Below are 25408 nucleotides of genomic sequence, written 5' to 3' on the forward strand. Positions count from 1 at the left end.
CTCTGACTAATCTAATCCTGCCTATAAATGATCCAATGACAGTGGTAAAAGCTACTGCCTCAACGTCCGTCACCCGTCTGTAAATAAGGATTTGTAATTGTTATATTTGGTTTTCAATTGATGATATACTTCTCTATATTGCAAGTCATTTGTTTCTGATTTTATCAATGTAGCTAATGGTAGGTCACCTAACCAATTACCAAGTGAAAAAAACAGAAGACGGAAAGGAGCTATATGTTCCAGTTCAATGCAGGCCGAAGAAAGATATGGTTTTATTCTGTGCCCTTGAGGCGATTTCCTGTTGTATAAATCCTCAGCAAGTGGATTGAAAACACAGTTATAGACACGGTTAGATTCATTAGCGCATAATTTGGTTATGTATTGCAAAAACAGTTTTGTGCCGCATTGTATATCAGATGGCTCACTGGTCTGAACGTAAAGACTGTCATCAGGTGAAGTTCTGAGAGACCCAATGGGGATGGACAGAATCATGTAGTTTGCTAGCTCCGCTGTATACGTTCGATCCATAGTCAACTTCACTTATATAGATCGCACCAGTTATCTATATAAGTGAAGGAGTAGTAGTTTGATCCACTCCCCACTTTGAATTGGAGGCAACCTTTAACAAATCGAGCGCCTTCAGGCATTTATCTTTGAGAGATTTAATATGTGGCAGAAATGTCATATGGGATTCAAAACTTAGACTCAAGAACTTGGCCTCCTTTAACACTTTGATGGATGTCTTCTTTGAGTGGTGTTTTAGAAGTTGGGGAATACAAGACTGACAAACCTTATGGATAACAACTTCTTTATTACGATAAGGCGACGTTTCGGTACAGATTCTACCACCGTTTTCGTACAAGTTCATAAATCATTATCACTACTACATATAACACATCATTAGAAAGATACAATCATGCTGTTTATGAATATGGAATGTATTATATTATTCAAATAATACAACGTAAATATGTTAATATTTAATGAAAAGTCAAGCTTGCAAATAATAAACCACGAAGGGAGCAAATAATGCAGCGATTTTCTTTTTTCATTTGTAAGACGTCATAGTGAGTGAGTGACTTAGTATTTAACGTCACATCGGCAATGTCTCAGCCATATCGTGACGAGAACATTTCATACTGAAATGAAATACATGTATTGTATAAAAACCTGTCAGCGAAGGACAGTAAAACAACTAGAATATCACAAATGAGATTAAAACTATTATTATGTACGCACATTTTCCTGGCTATTTGATTGGTCCAGAGGCGGTCACGTGACCGTCGACAGAAAAGCATATTGACTCCAACCCAGGTCCGACCAATATTCGTATTGACTTGAGTTACTAAAAATAGATTTTGAGAGACCCGGATGAGGACTTCCCTATGATTCAACCAATGAGATAGCTTTGCTTGACGGAATTCCCGTTACGCTTCATTCGTAACGCTGAGATGACAGAAAGTAAACAAACTCGTTTTGCTGAACTTTCGGATACTGAAAAAAAGATTATTTTGGAAAATGTTGAAGCCAAAAACACAAAGAAGGCCACTTCAACGGCGATACGTGTTTTAGGGAATACCTGAGCCAAAAGGGCAAAACTATCGAATTTGAAAATCTCACCCCTGAAGATCTTGACGCTATTTTATCAGAGTTTTACCTAGAAGCAAGGACCGAAAAAGGAGAAAAATACAAAAAATCAACGCTCATGGCCTACAGACATGGAATACAGAGGTACATCGAAAAAACAAGACCTGACATGGACATAATACGAGGCGCAGATTTCAAGACATCAAGCAAGACTTTCAAGGCGATGGGAAAAGAATTGAAGCGCACTGGATTCGGCGAAGTAAATCATCATGCCCCCATAGCCGACGCAGATCTGATTAAACTGTACGACTACGTTTGCAGTGATGACAGTCCCGTATTTCTACAATACAAGGTGAATAGACAAATACAAAAATCGTTATGTAATCAAACTGTTTTTGATGCACTACACTTCAATGTATTTACAATTTTAATGAGTATAAATATTGATCAATCATGATTCTATAAATCCATTAATTAGACCTAATATTTGACGATCAGGTGTTCCTGGATATAATGCTTCACTTTGGAAGGAGAGGGAGAGAGAACCTGGCAGCACTAAGGGTAACAGACCTAGCGGTTACCACGGACGCTGAGGGAGACATGTTTGTTTACATGTGCACGGACGAACAGACTAAGAACCATCAAGATGACGGAGACCGTGCTAGAGGGAGGATGTATGAGATGAGAAAGCCAAGAAGAAAATGTCAGCAACCATAGCTGAGAAAACCTGTGATGCTGCCGCGCCTGTTGATGATATCAATAACTTCCTGAATGATGTTGACTTTGACAGACTTCTGGAAACAATTGATGTTCATGAAACTACTGACTCTGCAATTAAGCCTAATGTGCAGATGCAGAGCAGCATGGTACATAACTGCTTGACCCGAATGCCCGGACCTGTAATGCATGGCTGCAATGTTACTATTAACTACAATTTCTACCAACACCAGTAAAATGAGCTTTGTATTGTCACAGTATTGTTGACGTAAGGTTATTGGTTTGTAGTGGAAATAAAATTACTTTTCTTGACTGAATGATTATGTTTTGGTTTTTAGAAGTTCATTTTCTGTAATTACATAATAAAACAATTATAGACTGGTGAATTCGGTCAATACCTGTTTTTATGGACCCGCGAAAAGCAATATTGACCTCGGACTTCGTCCTCGGTCAATATTGCTTTTCGCGGGTCCATAAAAACAGGTATTGACCTCATCACCAGTCTATAATTGTATAGTGTGGAAAGTTTAAAACTAATATCACTATTCGGACAATACAGTATAAAATCAGGCTATAGGTTGCCAGCAACTGAAGGTAGATCACCATACTAGGGACCATGGGGACTTACAGTACCTTTGCTACCTGCATGGAGCCTAGTCGGATTTACATCATCCCCTCAGCTGTTAGCACTTTAGACATATCTAGCCAAAAATTAAAAATACAGATATACTACGACTAAGAACAGTGGAAAGTTTAAATTTACTGTGAATGTTTTTGGACTTACGTACCCTCTCAGGAGGACAATAATTTTACAATACTTCAACCCCCTTTGAGGGTACAGCCACCAACAATTCAAGTTACAAATCCAAACTTCCAATAATTAAAATACATCTATTTACACAACACAATTTCAAAATTCAACCAAAAAATCAATTTCTTTTAAAAAATCAATAATTAAATGAGACCTAACGCTGGTAAAAAGATCCTTAATTGTTTTAACTGTAAAATACTTATCCCTTGTGATGGAGAATTCAACACAGTTAAGCAGGATATGCTTGACTGTAACTCTCTCATCACAAGGGATACAAACTGGAGGATCCTCACCTTTTAAAAGGTATGAATGAGTATATCTAGTATGGCCAATACGACATCGTCTTAAAATAACCTCTTCAAATCTGGACTGACAACCCAAGTAGGTGTAACCAATATACGGTTTTATTTCATGTAATTTATTGATACCTGCTTGGGTGTCCCACTTCTTCTGCATCAGACCACGGATATAAGATCTAATGGTGGCTTTGTAATCACTGTAAGGAATAAGAAGTGGTGTCACAGATTTGTTCAGAGCTGCCTTAGCAGCAAGATCAGCCATTGCGTTACCAGAAATGCCTACGTGGCTCGGTAACCAACAGAAGACGATGTCGTACTGGCCAGTAGGAAGATTATTATACAATTCAATTATTTCAATTAAAAGTGGATGTTTACATGATACATTTTTAATAGCTTGAAGGCAAGAAAGAGAATCAGAATAGATTATATATTGTTTACGTTTAGGGTGTCTTTGAATATATTTTAGAGCTGTTAATATGGCGTTAGCTTCAGCTGTAAAAATAGAACTATTATCTGGAAACCTAGAAGATATTGTTCTGGATCCAGTGACAATGGCACAAGCGACTGCGCCACCGTCCTTGGACCCATCTGTAAATAAGGATGTATAATTGCTATATTTATGTTTCAATTGATTATATTCTTGTTTATACTGTAATTCATTCGTTTCTGATTTTTTAAGTGATGTTAATGTTAGGTCAACATGTGGCCTAACCAACTGCCAAGGAGGAGAAGAAAGAAGACGGGAAGGAGCTATGTTTTCCAGCTCAATGCTGGCAGCAGAAATAAGTGGTTTTATTCTTAAACCAAGAGGCGGAACAAGAGAAGATTTCTTTTTGTACAAATCCTCATAGTGAGGATTAAAAACACAATTAAATGCGGGGTTAGACTCATTAGAAACTAATTTTGTAATGTATTGTAAAGATAGTTTGATACGACGTAAGTTGAGAGAAGGCTCATCAGCTTCGACGTATAGACTGTCGATAGGAGAGGTTCTAAAAGAACCAAGACAAAGTCTTAGGCCTTGGTGGTGAACAGGATCAAGTAGTTTTAGGTTGCTTTGACAAGCGCCACCATATACGATGGAGCCGTAATCAATTTTAGATCGAATCAGTGATCTATATAAGTGAAGAAGGGTAGATTGATCCCCTCCCCATTTTGAATTTGAAACAACCTTTAATAAATCGAGTGCCTTCAGGCATTTGGCTTTAAGGGATTTAATATGTGGCAAAAAGGTCAAATGTGAGTCGAAAATAAGTCCCAAGAACTTGGCCTCCTTGACGACTTTGATGGGGGTACCACTGAGAAATAACTCTGGTTCTTTATGGGGTTTGTATTTACGACAGAAGTGTATACAATTGTTTTTTTATTTAGAAAATTTAAAACCGTTTTCAAGGCACCATTTATCAATTTTGTTTAAACACAGCTGCAGTTGCCGTTCAATAGTATGCATATTCTTACCGCGGCAAGAAATATTAAAATCATCCACAAATAAATATCCATCGATTAAATCGTTTAAAACTTTAGATAAACTGTTGATCTTGACGCTAAAAAGAGTGACTGACAAAATACTGCCTTGTGGAACACCCTGATCCTGAGTATAATGATCAGACAGGGTAGAACCCACGCGGACTTGAAATTGCATGTTATTTAAAAATTTAGCAATGAATTCAGGCAAACGACCTCGCAAACCGAAATCATGTAAATCTCTCAGTATGCCATATTTCCAGGTTGTGTCATATGCCTTCTCAAGATCAAAAAAGATAGACACAGCATGTTGTTTATTAATGAGTGCGTTTTTCACAAATGATTCCAGTCGCACTAAGTGATCGACAGTACTTCTGTTTTTACGGAAACCACATTGTATATCTGTGATGAGATTATTTGTTTCCAAGTACCAAACAAGTCGATTATTTATCATGCGTTCCATGGTCTTGCAAACACAGCTAGTTAGTGAAATAGGTCGATAATTGGACGGATCCGTATGATCACGTCCAGGTTTAGGTATTGGTACTACTATGGCGTCACGCCATGAAGGAGGAAAGTTACCCGATGTCCAAATAGCATCAAAAACATTGAGAAGAGTTTCAAGGCAGGATTCCGGTAAGTGCTTCAGGAGTTGATAATGTATGTTATCAGCTCCAGTAGCAGTGTCATGAGCTTGATCAAGAGCAGTATGGAGTTCATGAATAGAAAACGTTTCATTATAATCTTCCCCATTATCAGAATTGAAATTAATAGTTTTCTTTTCTTCTTGTTTTTGATATTGCTGAAATTTTGGTACATAATTTGAAGAGGAAGAGTGTTTAGAAAGGGTTTCACCCAGTTTATTAGCAATATCTGATTTATCAGTAAGTAATTGATCTCCATGTTTAAGATGATGGGCAGTAGATTTAGTACCTTTACCTTTGATTTTCTGGACCATGTTCCATACCTTGGACATGGGTGTCCGAGAATATATTTTGGATACATAATTTTGCCAAGATTGGCGTTTGTTTTGTTTGAAAGTACGCCGTGCTTTAGCATTTAAAATTTTAAATTTGTTTAAATTATGCACCATAGGATGGCGACGGAAATAATGTTCTGCATTTTTCCTTGCCTTCCTAGCTTGTTTGCACTCATCGTTGAACCATGGTTTTCTTATGTGTGGAACTACAGAGGACTTTGGTATACACTCATCAGCTATGGAATTCAGTTCATCAGAAAAAGATTTAATAGCATCAGGAACGTCAATAAAACGTTCTGGTTTTAGTTTTTCAGCACACAGTGTTTCATATAAAGCCCAGTTAGCCTTTTTAAAATTCCGTCTTGATGATGGAGGAATATCAGATGGAGTTACAGCTTTTAATTTAGTAGGAAAATGGTCACTTCCACAGAGGTCATCGTGGACTGACCATTCGAATTCATTTAATAGTTATGAATTTGTCAATGACAAGTCGAGAGCAGAATAAGTCCTTGTACCAGGGTGTAAATATGTGTTGGAACCATCAATATAAATACATAAGTCATTGTCAGAACAAAAATCCTCCAATAACTTACCTTTAGTGTTTGTAGCTACACTACCGCAGAGTGGGTTGTGTCCATTTAAATCTCCCATTATAATACAGGGCTTCGGGAGCTGGTCATATAGAGCTTGAAGATCAGTTTTGGCAAACGTCGAAGACGGCGAAATATAAAGAGAGCATAGCGTAAACGCTACATGTAAAGTAACTCTCACTGCAACAGCCTGCATATTAGTATTAAGTGAAACATGGCTTTGAATAACGTTTTGTCTGACTAGAACGGATGATCCGCCAGTGGCCCTATCACCCGGAGGTGAAAAACAATGATATGCATTAAATTGACGAAGGTCAAATGTATCTGTTTGCTTTAAATATGTCTCTTGGAGACATATCGCTGAAGGTGTAAAATCTTGGACTAATAGCTGTAATTCATGTAAATTAGTCCTCAATCCTCTGCAGTTCCACTGTATAATATTATTAGAATAAACTGTCTTTTGGGGGGATTTATTGGGGATCTACCCCGCACTCTTGTCGAGGGCGACAAGCTATGTGCCCTAGAATGGACGTTTTCAGAAATGTCCATGTCTTCAAGAGACCCGTATTTATTAAACAGTTGAATTTTGTTCTGTGACCCTTTAGGAGCTCTGCCACTTTGTTGTTTTGAAGCATCAGGCTTTGGCTTCGGTTTACTTTTCACAGTTTGTTGACTATCAGCTGTCGATTGAGACTTTTGAGTGTGACTGAGATGATTTGTGATCAGAAGAAGACTTTGAGGTACTAGGAAGTGATTCCTCAGTCTGAGATGATATGGCAGGGTACAAATGCTGTGGAGAATCACAATTTACCCAAGTCAAGGTAGTTTGGCAGCCTGTGGATGATTTTGTTATTTTAGGGGTAGACTCCAATGAAGTTTTTGCCACTGTAGCATAACTTTCTGGAAGATCAGACCTCTTTACCATTTTTTTTGCCTCAGAAAAGGAGATATTTTGAGTAAACTTTATTCTGTTTATCTGCATTTGCTCTTTCCGAACAGGACACTGTTTTGAAAATGAGGAGTGGTCGCCTGAGCAGTTGGTGCATTTTTTGACGTTACTGTCACAATCTTCTGTTGTGTGTGTCTTTTCACTGCAGTGAGCACACACAACAGACAATGTGCAAGTATTGACACCGTGGCCGAACTTTTGGCATTTGAAACACCGAAGGGGATTCGGAATGTACTTTTCCACACTGATATTACAGTATCCAGCTTTAAGTGATGTTGGAGCACTAGGTGATGAGAAAGAAAACAGATAGGTATTAGTTTGAATAGTTGTGTTGTTTTTACGGGCTGTGAAACGTTTGACATATAATACACCCTGTTCTTTCATTTCGGAAGCGATATCAAGTTCAGACATGTCTGCCAGTAAGCGATCTCGATCACGTACGATTCCCTTGCTCGTGTTCAGTGTTTTGTGGGCCGTGACAGTAACCGGAGTGCCAACGAAAGTGTCAGTGTTCAAAAGGTTTGTTGACTGTTGCCTTTTGGCGCACTCGATCAACAGTGCACCAGAACGTAATTTTCTAATGTTCTTTACATCACCGGCAATGCCTTGAATACCTTTAGACACCGCAAAATGGTTTAACTTTAAAGGTGCATTATCTTTGGTCTCAATGACAATAAAACGTGGCCAGTAGTCAATGTGTTTAGACGTTCTGAGGTCATCAACAGGGTCATTTTCAAGAGGACGTTTACTCTTTTTAGTGGGGGTTTCGTAAGCCATGGTGAGTTATTTAGGTTTCATCATCCGAGCTCCCCACCCACCACGGAGTATCACAAGGACAATGCTAAAGCAAGCGGGCCTCCAGCCTGCAGCACCAAGGATACCCGGATGATATACTCCAGCAGAAGAATTATGAATAATTGATCCACCAGATTGGCCCATGAGCCATCGCCTTCTGGGCATACGACTCTAGGTAAAGTTTTGAACGTCAGAATTCAAATCAAACATGTTTATAAAAATATAACCAAGACCAAAATTACATCAATTTCAAATTATACTTGTGCAATGATAAATATACATAGATTCCATGCACAGGGCTTGGCATGACCAGCCGATTGGTCGAACCGGGCCCATTCGACCACCCGTCTAGGCGAAGTCAGGGCCAAAGTGGTGTATTGAGCAACAGGAACACGGTTGCAAGCTCTTATTGCCCTCAACCACCAGGATCCCTTCCTCCGCCGACACGGGGCGCAACCCACGGCAAACGGGTTGGTGGACCAAATATCCCCCCGGGTCCACTACGGGGGTGTTGGCGAGCTCTTAGCGTGACCCAGCACCCACCACGAGGAGGTGGCTCGCCACGGGTGCCAAGACGTCATAGTATCCCTTTACCTTTTCCTATTGATATTTTCATTTTCACGTAATTGGGTGAGTGAGTGAGTTAATATTTAACGTCACATCGGCAATATCTCAGCCATATCGTGACGAGGACACTTAAATGAACACTTAAATGGAATATATGCAAATTCTAAAAATCTGTCAACGAAAAACAACTAGAATATCACAAGTTTAATTAAAACCAGCATGAAAAGTTAAAACCAATATCACTATTTACACAATACAATATAAAAGCAGGCTATAGATCGCCAACAACAGAAGGTAGATCACCACACTAGGGTGAGTGAGTGAGTTAATATTTAACGTCACATCGGCAATATTTCAGCCATATCGTGACGGGAACAAACCACTGAAAAGGAATATATGTGTGTTATAAAACCTGTCGACAAAGGACAGTAAAACAACTACAGTATCACAATTTGAATTAAAACTAGCTTGGAAAGTTAAAACTAATATCAATATTCAGACAATACAATATAAAAACAGGCTATAGATCGCCAGCAACAGAAGGTAGATCACCATACTAGGAACCATGGGGACTTACAGTACCTTTGCTACCTGCATGGACGCTAGTTGGATTTACACCATCCCTTCAGCCGCTGGCGAGTGTACAATATGCTAGCCAAAATTAAAACAACAGGAATACTACGATTAAAAGCCTGGTAGACTTAAATTTACTATGAATGTTTTTGGACTTACGTACCCTCTCAGGAGGACAATAATTTTACAATACTTCAACCCCCTTTGAGGGTACAGCCACTAACAATTCTAGTTACGAATCCAAACTACCAATTATTAAAATACATCTTTTTACAGAAACATATTGCTCACAATTCAATCAAAAAATCAATTTCTTTTAAAAAACCAATAATTAAATGAAAACTAACGCTGGTAAAAAGATCCTTCATCGTTTTAACTGTAAAATACATATCCCTTGTGATGGAGAATTCGACACAGTCAAGCAGAATATGCTTGACCGTGACTCTCTCATCACAAGGGATACAAAATGGAGGATCCTCACCTTTTAACAGGTATGCATGGGTATACCTTGTATGACCAATACGACATCGTCGTAGTATGACCTCTTCAAATCTGGACTGACAACCCAAGTGGGTATAACCAATGTAAGGTTTTATCTCATGTAATTTATTTATACCAACTTGGGTGTCCCACTTCTTCTGCATCAGATCACGGATATAAGATCTAATGGTAGCTTTATAATCAGTGTAGGGAATAAGAAGTGGTGTCACAGATTTGTTGAGTGCTGCCTTGGCGGCACGATCGGCCATTGTGTTCCCAGAAATGCCTACATGGCTGGGTAACCAACAAAAGACAATGTCGTATTGGCCAGTAGCAAGATCATTATACAATTCAATTATTTCTATTAAAAGTGGATGCTTGCAAGAAATGTTTTTAATAGCCTGAAGACAAGAAAGAGAGTCGGAATAGATTATATACTGTTTATGTATCGGGTGTCTTTTAATATATTTAAGAGTTGTCAGTACGGCGTTAGCTTCTGCTGTAAAAATGGAGCTGTTACCTGGAATTCTAGAAGATATTGTTCTGGATCCAATGACCGTGGCACAAGCTACTGCACCACCGTTCTTGGATCCATCTGTAAAAAAAGATTTATAATGGCTATATTTAGTTTTTAATTGATTATATTCTTGTTTATATTGCAATTCATTAGTTTCTGATTTTTTAAATGAAGTTAATGTTAGATCAACTTGTGGCCTAACCAACTGCCAAGGTGGAAAAGAAAGAAGACGGGAGGGAGCTATGTTTTCCAGCTCAGTGCCGGCCGAAGAAAGAAAGGGTTTAATTCTGTGCCCAAGAGGTGGAACAAGAGAAGACCTCTTGTCGTATAAATTTCCATAAAGTGGATTAATCACGCAATTATATGCAGGATTAGATTCATTAGAATATAATTTAGTAATGTACTGTAAAGACAATTTTATGCGACGTTGAGTAAGAGATGGTTCATCGGCCTCAACGTAGAGACTGTCAATAGGTGAAGTTCTAAACGACCCAAGACAAAGTCTTAGGCCTTGATGGTGGACAGAATCAAGAAGTTTAAGCTTGCTTTTGCAGGCTCCACCATATACGATGGAGCCATAATCGAGTTTCGAACGGACCAGTGATCGATATAGGTGTAAGAGGGTAGTTTGATCCCCTCCCCACTTTGAGTTGGAAACAACTTTCAACAAATCTAGTGCCTTCAAGCATTTAGCTTTAAGGGATTTAATGTGCGGTAAGAAGGTTAAATGAGAATCGAAAATTAAACCCAAGAACTTGGCCTCCTTGACAACTTTGATGGCAGTGCCATTTTAAGATAGTTCAGGGTCTTTATGCGGTTTATATTTTCTACAAAAGTGTATACAATTAGTTTTGGGCTTAGAAAATTAAAAACCGTTTTCAAGACACCATTTATTTATTTTATTTAAACACAACTGTAATTGCCGTTCAATAGTATGCATATTTTTACCACGACAGGAAATATTAAAATCATCCACAAAAAGTGATCCATCAATTGAATCATTTAAAACCTTGGATAAACTGTTTATCTTAATACTAAATAAAGTGACAGACAAAATACTACCTTGAGGGACACCCTGGTCCTGACTGTAATGATCAGACAGGGTTGAACCCACTCGGACTTGAAATTGCCTGTCTTTTAAAAACTCTGATATAAAAAGAGGCAAACGACCTCTTAACCCAAGGTCATGTAAATCCTTTAAAATGCCATGCTTCTAGGTGGTATCGTAAGCTTTCTCAAGATCGAAGAAGATCGATACAGCATGTTGTTTATTTACTATAGCATTTTTAACGAAGGATTCTAAACGTACCAAATGATCAATGGTACTACGGTTTTTCCTAAAACCACACTGTATATTTGTGATCAGGTTATTGGTTTCAAGATACCAAGTTAATCTGTTATTCACCATACGTTCCATGGTTTTACAGACACAACTTGTTAAAGAGATTGGTCTGTAATTAGACGGATCGCTATGATCCCGGCCAGGTTTTGGAATGGGGACTACAATGGCATTTCGCCATGAAGCTGGGAAATTTCCTGATGTTCATATTGTATCAAAAATATTAAGCAACGTTTCGAGACATGATTCGGGCAAATGCTTCAATAGCTGATAGTGGATATCATCAGCACCTGTTGCTGTATCATGAACTTGCTCAAGGGCGCACTGTAGCTCATATAGTGAAAATAATTCGTTGTAATCTTCACCGTTGTCTGAGTTAAAATTTAATCTTTTCTTTTCCTGCTGTTTCTGAAACTTTTGAAACTCAGGGACATAATTGGATGAAGATGAATGCGTGGCGAGAGTTTCGCCAAGTTTATTAGCAATGTCAGATTTGTTAGTTAATAAATTATCACCATCCTTCAGATGGTGGACAGTAGATCTAGAACCCTTGCCCTTTATTCTTTGAATCATATTCCACACCTTTGACATAGGCGTGCGTGAATTTATTTTAGAAACTTAATTTCGCCATGACTGGTGCTTATTTTGCTTGAAAGTACGTCTAGCTCTGGCATTTAAAATTTTTCCTTTATCTAAATTATGTACAGTAGGATGTCTGCGAAAATACTTTTCCGCTTTCTTCCTACACTTTCTGGCCTGTTTACATTCATTGTTGAACCATGGCTTACGAATGTGTGGAACTGCAGAGGACTTTGGTATAGTTTGGTCAGCAATGTTATTAAGTGTATCAGAAAACAGCTGTATAGTATCTTCGCTATTCACGAAAACATCAGGTTTTAATTGTTCAGAACAAAGTGTGTTATATAATGACCAATCAGCCCTAGAGAAGTTTCGCCTGGATAAGGCTGGATCATCCCCTGGGATAATGCCTTTAAGAATGGTGGGGGAATGATCACTACCGCATAGGTCATCATGGACCTCCCATTCAAATTCATTATATAAATTAGAATCAGCAAGAGATATATCCAGGGAAGAGTATGTTCCCGTAGCTGGATGTAAATAAGTGGCTGAATCATCATTACAAATACATAAGTTATTATCGGATATGAATTCCTCGATGATTTTACCTTTAGTATTTGTGTTGACACTTCCCCAAAGTGGGTTGTGTCCGTTAAGATCACCCATGACGAGACATGGCTTCGGCAGTTGATCATATAGATTTTGAAGATCTGATTGTTGAATATTTGACGAGGGAGGTATATACAAGCTGCACAGTGTCAGGGCCATATGTAAAGTGAGACGAACAGCAACAGTTTGTAAATTTGTATTTAGAGTGACAGGGCTATGAATGACGCTCTCATGAACCAAAATAGAAGCGCCTCCAGTAGCTTTATCTCCCACAGGAGAAAAAGAATGATAATCACTATATTGTCTCAAATTAAAGTTATCTGTATTTTTTAGATATATCTCTTGGAGACATAATGCTGACGGTTTAAGATCTTGTATGAGTAACTGTATTTCGTTTAAGTTACTCTTTAGTCCTCTGCAATTCCACTGAATCAAGGGCTGAGAACTTTTCATCTCTAAGGCGGATTAATTGGAGATCTCGCTCTCCCATTACGTTTAGGCGACAAACTTGTTGTTCTCTGAGGGATGCTCTCTGAAACGTCTATCCCTTCAAATGATCCAAATTTATTGTAAAGTTTGATGGGATCATCAGAACCTTTTGATGCTCTACTCATTTCATTGTTTCGAGATGAGTCACTTTTATATCTGGATAAAGCATGTTTTCCTTTCTTGGAATGTGAATTTGGTGCTGAGTCATTCTGTACCCCTGTTTGTTGATTTGGGGTTACAGAAGCAGGAGACGATACAGGAATCTGTACAGCTGAAGAAGGCTCAGCAGTAGTTTGTGTGCATGAATCGGACATACAGGAGGGTTCTGGATTAATGGAATGCATCCACGTCAAATCTGTTTGGCAGCCAATAGAAGATGTTATCAATGCTGGTCTTTTAGTTACGGAGGCATAGGAACCATTAGTATCATAGGAACGTACAAGTTTTCTAGCCTCATTGTAGGTAATGTTCTGAACAGTTTTGATTTTATTAATCTGCATCTCTCGTTTCCATATGGGACACTCTTTTGACGAGGACGAATGCTCACCAGAACAGTTAACACATTTTTTAAAGTTGCTATCGCAGTCCTCAGTAACATGTGATTTCTCACCACAGTGGGCACAAGTAATATTACTTTTGCATGAATTTACCCCATGACCAAACTTTTGGCACTTAAAACACCTCAGTGGGTTGGGTATATATTGTTCAACTGTAAGGCTGCAATAAGCTGCTTTGATAGTTTTGGGTGGAGATGGAGAGACGAAAGAAAACAGGTATGTGTTTGTGTTAAGTACGTCTGAATTTTGGCGCCGAGTGAAACGTTTCACATTTGTCACACCTTGAACTTTTAACTCACAAACTATGTCAAGCACCGACATATCATCTAGGAGGTGATCACGGTCCTTTACAATGCCTTTGCTTGAATTAAGTGACCTGTGAACAGATACAGAAACAGGGAGACCAGCTAAGGAATCAACAGACAGCAAGTTGGTGGCTTGTTGTCTTTTGGCACATTCAGTGAGAAGTGATCCAGACCTCATACGTTTGATAGTCTTAACATCTCCTGCTATACCATACACTCCTTTCGAAATCGCAAATGGATTCAGTTTGATAGGCTGCTTGTCCGGAGATTCTAGAACCAGAAATCTCGGCCAGTACTCAACTTGTGTAAGACTTATGCAACCTTCATTCGCACCATGATCATTGTCAAGTTGACGCTTTTTTTCAAGGGGGTTTCAAGAGCCATGTCGAAATATTAAAGATTCATCACCCCAGCTCCCCACCCACCACGGAGTATCATAAAGACAATGCTATATACAAGTGGATCTCCAACTTGCAGCACGAAGGATACTGGGATGATATACTCCAGCAGAAGGATTAAATAGATAATCAGTCTACCAGATTGGCCCATGAGCCACCGCCTTCTGGGCATACGACTCTAGGCAAAAACATACATAACATGATACATTTGAAATTATGGAGTCCAAATAGTTTGGCCAAGCATGAAAAATCAAATCAACAGTTTCATAAAGTTTTGAGCATATCATAGTTTCAGCTCAGGGCTTGGCGTGACCAGCCGAGTGATAGAACTGGGCCAGTTCTACCACCCGTCTAGGTGAAGTAAGGGCCAAAGTGGTGTGTTGAGCAAAAGGAGATAAAATGTGCAGTCTCCTACTGCCCTCAACCACCAGACTACCGTCCTCCACCGACACGGGACGCAACCCACGGCAAACAGGTTGCCCAATTTGGTCGCCTCTTACGACCAGCAATGGGGTGCTGTGGACACATTCTGCCCCGCGTCCACACGGGAGAAGAGCACTTAACGTTACCCAGCACCCACCACGAGGAGGTGGCTCTTCATGGGTGCCGCAGAGGATTAAGGACTAATTTACATGAATTACAGCTATTAGTCCAAGATTGTATACCTTCAGCGATATGTCTCCAAGAGACATATTTAAAACAAACAGATACATTTAATTTTCGTCAGTTTAATGCACATCATTGTTTTTCACCTCCGGGTGATCGGGCCACTGGTGGATCAGCCATTCTAGTCAAACAAAACGTTATTCAAAGCCCTGGTTCACTTAGTACTTATGTGCAGGCTGTTGCAGTGAGAATTAATTTACATGTAGCTTTTACGCTATGCTCTCTTTATATTTCGCCGTCTTCGACGTTTGCCAGAGCTGATCTTCAAGCTCTATATGATCAGCTCCCGAAGCCCTGTATTATAATGGGAGATTTAAATGGGCACAACCCACTCTGGGGTAGTGTAAATATAAACACTAAATGTAAATTGTTGGAGGACTTTTGTTCTGACAATGATTTAAGTATTTATAATGATGGTTCCAACACATATTTACACCCTGGTACAGGGACCTATTCTGCTCTTCACTTGTCATTGACAACTTCAGAACTATTAAATGAATTCGAATGGTCAGTCCACGATGACCTCTGTGGAAGTGACCATTTTCCTACTATGTTAAAAGCTGTAACTCCATCCGATGTTCCTCCATCATCAAGACGAAATTTTAAAAAAGGCTAACTGGGCTTTATGTGAAACACTGTGTGCTGAAAAACTTAAACCTGAACGTTTTATTGACGTTCCCGATGCTATTAAATGTTTTTCTGATGAACTGAATTCCATAGCTGATGAGTGTATACCAAAGTCCTCTGTAGTTCCACACATAAGAAAACCATGGTTCAGCGATGAGTGCAAACAAGCTAGGAAGGCAAGGAAAAAAGCAGAACATTATTTCCGTCGCCATCCTATGGTGCATAATTTAAATAAATTTAAAATTTTAAATGCTAAAGCACGGCGTACTTTTAAACAGAACAAACGCCAATCTTGGCAAACTTATGTATCTAAAGTAAATTCTCGGACACCCATGTCCAAGGTGTGGAACATGGTGCAGAAAATCAAAGGTAAAGGTACTAAATCTATTGTCCATCATCTTAAACATGGAGATCAATTACTTACTGATAAAATCAGATATTGTGAATAAACTGATCGTAACTCTTGCTAAGCATTCTTCCTCTTCAAATTATGTACCTAAATTTCAGCAATATCAAAAACAAGAAAAGAAAACTATTAATTTCAATTCTGATAATGGGGAAGATTATAATGAAACGTTTTCTATTCATGAACTCCATACTGCTCTTGATCAAGCTCATGACACTGCTACAGGAACTAATAACATACATTATACAACTCCTGAAGCATTTACCAGAATCCTGTTTAGAGACACTCTTATCAATGTTTGATGATATTTGGACTTCCGGGAAATTTCCTTCTTCTTGACGTGATGCCATAGTAGTACCAATACCTAAACCTGGACGTGATCATACGGATCCGTCCATTTATCGTCCGATTTCATTAACTAGGTGTGTTTGTAAGACCATGGAACGCATGATAAATAATCGACTTGTTTGGTACTTGGAAACAAATAGCCTTATCACTGATATACAATGTGGTTTCCGTAAAAATAGAAGTACTGTCGATCACCTAGTGCGTTTGGAATCATTTGTTAAAAACGCACTAATTAAAAAACAACACGCTGTGTCTATCTTTTTTTATTTAGAAAAAGCATATGACACGACCTGGAAATATGGTATTTTAAGAGACTTACATGACTTCGGTTTGCGAGGTAGTTTGCCGCAATTCATAGCCAACTTTTTAAATGATAGACAATTTAAAGTCCGAGTGGGCTCTACCCTGTCTGATCATTACAATCAGGATCAGGGTGTTCCACAAGGCAGTATTTTGTCTGTCACACTCTTTAGTATAAAGATAAATAGTTTATCGAAAGTTTTAAATGATTCTATTGATGGTTCGTTATTTGTGGATGATTTTAATATTTCTTGTCGTGGTAAAAATATGAATACCATAGAGTGGCAGTTACAGTTGTGTTTAAACAAAATAAATAAATGGTGTCTTGAAAACGGTTTTAAATTTTCTAAATCCAAAACTAATTGCATACATTTTTGTCGTAAATATAAACCACATAAAGACCCTGAACTATCTCTAGATTGCACTCCCATTAAAGTTGTCAAGGAGACCAAGTTCTTGGGATTAATTTTTGACTCCCACCCAACGTTTCTGCCTCATATAGATCTCTGAAAACTAAATGCCTGAAAGCCCTTGATTTGTTGAAAGTGCTATCAAATTCTAAATGGGGAGGTGATCAAGCTACCCTCCTCCATCTATATCGATCACTTGTCCGATCTCAACTTGATTATGGCTCCATCGTATATGGTGGAGCCTGCAACAGCAACTTAAAATTATTAGATTCTGTTCATCATCAAGGTCTAAGACTTTGTCTTGGGTCCTTTAGAACCTCTCCTGTTGACAGTCTGTATGTTGAAGCCGATGAACCATCTCTTACACAACGCCGTATAAAATTATCTTTACAATATATAACAAAGCTATACTCTAACGAATCTAACCCTGCATATAACTGTGTCTTCAATCCTCTCTACGAGGACTTGTACAACAAAAAGTCTTCTCTTGTTCCACCTCTCAGGCACAGAATTAAACCCTTTCTTTCTTCGGCTGGCATTGAGCTGGAAAACATAGCTCCTTCCCGTCTTCTTTCTTCTCCTCCTTGGCAATTTTTTATGCCGACCTAACATTAACTACCTTTAAAAAATCAGAAACTAATGAATTACAATACAAATAAGTATATAATCAATTGAAACATAAATATAGCAATTATAAATCCTTATTTACAGATGGGTCCAAGGACGGTGGCGCAGTGGCTTGTGCCACTGTAATTGGATCCAGAACAATATCGTCTAGATTACCAGATAATAGTTCTAGTTTTACAGCAGAAGCTAACGCCATATTAACAGCTCTTAAATATATCCAAAGACATCCTAAACATAAACAGTACATAATCTATTCAGACTCTCTTTCTTGCCTTCAGGCTATTAAACACCTAGCATGTAAACATCCACTTTTAATAGAAATTATTGAATTTTAAAACTATCTTGCGACTGGCCAATACGACATCGTCTTCTGTTGGTTACCCAGCCATGTTGGAATCTCAGGTAACACTTTGGCTGACCTTGCTGCTAAGGCAGCTCTACACAAATCTGTGACACCACTTCATATTCCCTATACTGATTATAAAGCTACAATTAGATCTTACATCCGTGATCTGATGCAGAAGAAGTGGGACACCCAAGTAGGTATCAATAAATTACATGCAATAAAACCATATGTTGGTTACACCTACTTGGGTTGTCGGTCCAGATTTGAAGAGGTCATACTACGACGATGTCGTATTGGCCACACTAGGTATACGCATGAATATCTTTTGAAAGGTGAAGCTCCTCCGTTCTGCATCCCTTGTGATGAAATCATCACGGTCAAGCATGTCTTACTTGACTGTGTTGAATATTCCATCACAAGGGACAATTATTTTAAATCAAGAACTATGAAGGACCTTTTTAGTAACGTACGTTCTCATTTAATTATTGCATTTTTAAAAGAATTGAATTTATTGACTGACATGTAAATAAATAAGTATTTTATGATTGGAAGTTTAATTAGCAGCTAAGATTGTTAGTGGCTGTATCCTCGAAGGGGGTTGAAGTACCGTAAAATTATTGTCCTCCTGAGAGGATACGTCAGTCCCAAAACGGTTTAAGTCAGATTGAATCTTCTACTTTTTTTAATCGTAGAATATGTGTCATTTTAATTTGTGGCTAATCTTGCATACAATCGCCAACAGCTGAGGGGATGGTGTAAATCCAGCCAGGGACCATGCAGGTAGCAGAGGTACTGTAAGTCCCCATGGTCCCTGGTATGGTGATCTACCCTTTGTTGTTGGCGATCTATAGCCTGTTTTTATATTGTACTGTCCAAATAGTGATACTATTATTTTTTAAGTTTCCACGCTAGTTTTAATACTAACTGTGATAATCTAGTGGTTTTACTGTCCTTCGTCGACAGGTTCTTCATATTTTCCATATGTATTCTTTTTTGTCATATATGTTCTCGTGACGATATGGCTGCGACATTGCCGATGTGACGTTAAATATTAACTCACTCACTCACTCACTCACAACCTCCACAGACGGGTTTATAAACATACGTTGTTGAGATAAAGTGTCGCAGCCAGTATGCATAAGTTTGGGGGACCGTGAGTGAGTCAATATTTGCACACATAGCTTTTTTTCTTAACCTGCCACATTTATAAATGAAACGCAACCCAATCACCCTTTCAGTGAAGTGGTCTTATGACGTTGCTCTCGTTTTCGTTAACTCTGTATGCATTCATTCACAGACAACGTTTTCTGTCATGAATGACATCCACACAATAACAAGGCTGGCGATGTAAGCACATTTAGTTTACATATCTAAATCCAGGTGAATTGATTTAGATAAGCAACTTTGGTTTGAAGTTCTCTATAAATATGTAGTAAACTAACTTTTAAACTAATTTTGTACCGTTCGATGAAGTACGTGGCAAACTCTGAGGTTTATCGGCCATGTCTAACTTTGAAAGTTTCTCGTATTTCCCTTTCATTTCTCCGATGACCCATGCCTTTTCAGTTTTTATTTCAGTACCCCAGGGTTACAGTAACAGATACAGCGATATGTTAAATATGGTTACAGTGAGTTAATATTTAACGTCCCATCGGCAACATTCCAGCCATATCGTGACGAGAACATTTTAATCTATATTAATGCTAAAATCAATAAATTGAGAACGTAAACACCTGTAATCGAAGGACAATAAAAGCACTAGATATGAACATAAAACTAGCACATACAACTAAAAAAAGGAATTAAAGAAGACAATACAATATAAACCACCGACAACATAGATCACCAACAACTGAAGGTATATCACCATACCGGGGACTGTATATGGTTACATGTTCGTACAAGAACGTACAAGTTCATACAGTTCATACAAGGTAGCTATACTGATGAACAAACTGATGCAAGAGAAGAAAGTGTACTAATTTTTATGAAAGATCATGAAATAATACATTTACATAACATATTGTACAGAAATCACAGTGTGGTAAATAACACGCTGAGTAGTAGTGGTAATAATGATACTAGTGAAGAAAACATTTTGAATATGTGTCATTAGTTCAGTTAATGGAAGATGGTATATTCATATTTATCAAAGGTTGTCATTTCTTACTGGAAATGTTGGCTGTCACATTCATATTTGCAATGATTTTTTTTCAATTTTCACTAATTTCTTAACTGTCTTTAGAAACGAGTCATTGTTAAGTTTTGTTAGTTAATGTTGTTAATGTAAATGATATATTTTTTTCATTTAGAAATCAACAGTGTCTAGTAGGTTTTGAGACACTTGGTGGTCAGTTTCAGTTTGCTTTGCATTTAATGTCTGATAAAAAATGTTTAGCTCATTTCTTTTTTTGTATTCCGTCCAGAGTTATTACTATTTATCACTTTATTGATTATTTTATGTGTATAATCTCTGTTCTCCAAGTTGCAAAATTAATTTTATGGTTGTATTCCTTCATACCACATAAGTCATGTTCCTATATAAAAAAGTGTCCCCTACTTTCCTCTTTCATATTTTCATACTCTCGTATAAGTCTTGAGTTGTCTCCAAGTATTTGTTCATTCATATTTTGTTACATTTTGTCACATTTATCCATTTCCTATCAATGATGAAAATCCTTGTATTTTCAGAAGTAATGTCTATAAGAATAAACCGTTAGAGATCTTTATGGTCCAAGTCATTGGACCAACATTGTCGTTGACTTGTTCATCATCTGCGTGTTCAAGTTTTGTTTCGCATAAAATCCCCTGAACATGAGACTGAACATGAATTCATTATGGTATAACAGCAAGGCATGGAATTTCCATTATCCTTTACCTCCTTCTCTGCTAACGTTATGTGAGAGAGATAGTGCAATGACAGAGTGATCAGATTTGTATCTAGGAATAATAATAACTCCAAAGTTATTACCTGATACTAAGAAAAAATCAAGACGAGCCTGCTGTCTTGAGTGCTTCCGTCACAATGTACAATATTTCCTTGTATTAGCATATATATGCCACCAAATTATGAACCAGCGTAGCCGCCACACTCGGGTTTATGAACCAACATTATGGGGACACAGTGCTGCAAACAAATCAAAGTGACATCATGGCAATGCATCCAGCTCTTCATCGCCGTTTGCTTTCTCTAATACCCAGGAGTTCTATTATGCCTGCCGTCGACACGATAACAAGGCTGGCGATTACTTCAGACAAGAAGTAATATGGGGCGGTAACACGCGTCAAGCCTAAGCAATGATCGACAGGTGACAAATGACTAACGACAGACACGACTTGTGCAATGACAAATGTGAGAAGTCTTCTAATGCTGAATCGGGGAAGGGTCAGTTTAGTGCTATGATCTTCCGGCATGATGTGCAGCAACAGTCAGGTATCGACTGATCAACACCAGTGTTGTCTGTTCCGTTCTGTGTAGGTACTCTTAAATCACGTTAGGGTTCTGAACAGTTTAGAAATACTAACAGATCCATGAAACCCTGTGTATCGCGGAAACATGTATACTAAGAAAATACTTACCTGAAACGAGGCTGAAACTGGCAAGTAAAATCACAAAGCCATCACTCACAGCCATTGCGAAACACTGACGCACAGACCAGGAAGTTGATCTGGATTACGAACCTGTTCAACGGGACGGTTTTTTGCAAGGTCAGATTTCACGACAACATGCTTCTCACACACCACTGACGTTCTGTATTGGTCTTTTATTTGCTTCTAACAATGCACGCTATACGAGTAGGATCTGTTATCTTTAATAAACCCATTTATACAGCTGTGTCAAGGTGAACCCAAGCATGCAAAGCAAATTCTCATTTACAGATGAGGAAAGTATCTCAAACCAGGATAGACGTTGCAAGGAGCCGTCATAATGTGCACATCGAACATGTCATGACCTTGGTAGCTACAGACGAGAACACAGCCTACATTCCTTGTAAGGTGATTATGTACGGTGAGCAGTGAAGAACTGATCTTTCGTGACCTATACATGTCATAAAACACGCTGACATGATTGTACAGGTCGATGCTCATGAGGTCAATCACTTGATTGTCAACAAACATGTACATTGTGTTCGTTTTATTCACACACGAATTTCGTTTATTTCACCGCATTTACTTAACAGGTTAGCTCGTTTGCTCTAACTTGGAAAGATCGCTCTTAGACAGTATTGAACGCAAAGAAAAAAACTCCTACTGGTCAGTATCTATCAGTAACCTGAATGTGTTAAAGCAGATGTGTTGAATGTCCGGTAGTTAAGAGCTGGAAGTATGTTTAAGTCGTCTTGACAAGTCGAACTGAACGGTTCATATGAATATACCAAATATGCACAAAGATTCTTATTTGCATGACGTGCACGATGTGGAGCTGTTGTTTTCACATCGCTAGGACAGGTATTAAAGTAGAGTCGGATTAGTCGAACGTTCATGATACGCTCTATAGATGGTTTCAAGTAGTTCGAGTTAGCAAGATCAACTCACTTATGGCCTATTCAATCATATCCGTGTATTTCAAACTCGCGAAATTATTATCAAGACCAGTGCATTCTGTTTCGTTGTAACAAATGGACAAAACTAAATCGATGAGAAGCAACGTGATACCTAAGTCACGCAATGCTACATTGTCTGCAAACAAGATGAATGTGATAACATCTGTTATACAAATGCCTCTCGACAAGTTGTAACCAACAGTTCATGTATAAACACCATAGTCTAGTTTTCAAAAGACAATCTGATCAAATGTGGCGACGGATCGGGAGGTCAAGGTGGATTATTTGGATGATTACATGCGTGGCCGGACGATTTCTGTATCGTGGTCCATACTTGATTAATGAAAGGGGACTGCTTAGTATTTTCAGGGAGTTTTTAACGTCAACGTAGGCCGTATTTCAGTCGTGACGAGAACAAATTTGACGATTACAAAGAATATGTATTTATTACAAAACCTGCTGTCAAATGACAGTGAAACAACCAGATAATCACAGTCTGAAATTGAAACTAGCATGTGAAGTTAAAACTAATAGGTGAATTTGGGCAAAACATAACATAACAATAGGGTACAGATCGGCAACAACTGAAAATGGATCACCATAGCAGGGACCATCGGGACTTACATTACTTTTGCTCACCTACATGGGCCCTAGTTGGATTTACGCCATCCCTTCAGCCACTGGCGATTGTACTGCCACTATAAACAATAAATAGTCTCTGATTTGGAGAAGTCGTAGTTCCTAGTATTTTGGATGTAAGGAGTGTTTCGCTAAACCAATATAGAACGAATACTCACTTGTGATATGTGGGTATGTAAACCAGCTGATCCTGAAAAACTCTCACTTCAGTTCTTTGCAATGATTAGATATACACAGTGACTGATTTATATCAAAGTCTCAGAAGAGGCAGTGTATAAATTTCATATTTTGTCATAGCGTACTAATTTTAAATGAAAAGCTTTGATAGTCCAGAATGTTTACTCTCCTTCGATGACAGATTTGTGCGTTCTAAATTTAAATACTTCGATATTAATATATATTAAATTCTTCTTATTATAATATTGCTGCAATGATGCGGAAGGTGACACTAAATACTAACTCACTCACACAGTATCCGACTGCCTTTCTGCATACATATGTCCTTTGTGGGGAAAGAATCATGGTGAGGCATGTCTTGCTTGACTATACTGATTTTTCATTGAAAGAGATCGATATGTTACAGATTCATCTTTAAAGGATCGTTTTAATTCACGTCCTTATTCGATCCTGTGTTTCTAAAGAAAACTAATTACCCTTTGCTTTGTGCCAAACGTGAATTAGTATAGGGCTCTGTCCGAACGCACGAAATGGAATATCTGAAGACCCGTTGACTAGATTCTTTTCATATTTTCAAGTTTATCACACTACAAGAAAGTGTCAGGTGCGGTGGGCTTGACCTTCATTTCAAGGTCACAAGAGATATCTCAAGAACGGTTTACTGGATTCTTTATATTCAACACCAAGCTTTATTTATAGCAGGTACGTGGAATTGATTTTATTGACCTTCACATTATTTTCAAGGTCATGGTGAAACTTTGAAGATTTCGGAATGTTGAGCTGCGTGTTAAGCTTCTCAGCAAGACATCTCAATAATCGTTCTTTGGATTTTCTTCATAGGCATCACCAACGTTTATCTAAAGATGATGCAGAACCCAGTCGATTTTGGTGACCTTCACATGTGTACCAACGTCACACCGACATTTTAAGCTTTCAGAATGTTAAGCCGCATGTTCACTGGATTTACCGGTTCACTGGATTTTCGTCATGTGCAACACCAAGCTTCATCTGGGGAAGGTCAAGTCAATGTTGGTGTCACGGTGACACTTTGAAGATTTCAGCTTATTAAACTGTATTTTAAGACTGTCAGCAAGATATCTCTATAACGGTTTACTGGATTTTCTTCATAGACTTTCAAGAATTCCCTTGAATGTTTCTCAATAAGCAATTTTTTTATTACTGACCCGTGAAGGTCCAGGGGTAGAATAGGCCGTCAGCAACCCATGTTGCCATAAAAGGCGACTACACATGTCGCAAGAGGCGACTAACGGGATTGGGTGGTCAGGGTCGATGACTTGGTTAACACATGTCATCGGTTCCCAACTGCGCAAATCGATGCTCACGATGTTGATCACTGGATTGCCTGGTCCAGACTCGATTATTTACAGACCGCCGCCATGTAGCTGGAATATTGCGGCGAAAAACTAAACTCACTCACTCACTCTTTATCACTATTTTTCATATTTCATGCACTATGACATTCATGTTAAAGTCAAAGTGTGTTGAAAATATTTATGTGTTTGAGCAACTGCACAGCAAGAAATCAAAAGAGGGTGACTGGTCATGTTTTGTGGACATTTGACCACATCTTAAATTTCGACTTTCACTTTCATTACATTTTAAGTTTGAGTTAATAATTTGCGGCTGTGACAATGCTTGCTTGATTCTTATTGTTTTATCAAGTCATGTAATTAATATTCTTGTTTCACATTTG

General features: G+C 38.4%; 1 protein-coding gene across 1 annotated transcript in view; it reads right to left on the reverse strand.

Moving 5' to 3' along the window:
• The window catches only part of LOC137290330 (receptor-type tyrosine-protein phosphatase alpha-like), a 100559-nt gene extending 78581 nt beyond the window's left edge, over positions 1 to 21978 (reverse strand). Inside the window, exon 1 of the mRNA XM_067821173.1 lies at positions 21914 to 21978. Within this exon, the coding sequence (XP_067677274.1) occupies positions 21914 to 21968 (55 nt within the window). The 5' untranslated portion in view covers positions 21969 to 21978. The remainder of the gene's footprint in view (positions 1 to 21913) is intronic.
• Positions 21979 to 25408: the final 3430 nt, after the last annotated feature.

The sequence above is a fragment of the Haliotis asinina genome, chromosome 7 (assembly GCF_037392515.1).
Source record: "Haliotis asinina isolate JCU_RB_2024 chromosome 7, JCU_Hal_asi_v2, whole genome shotgun sequence".
Classification (NCBI taxonomy): Eukaryota; Metazoa; Mollusca; class Gastropoda; order Lepetellida; family Haliotidae; genus Haliotis; species Haliotis asinina.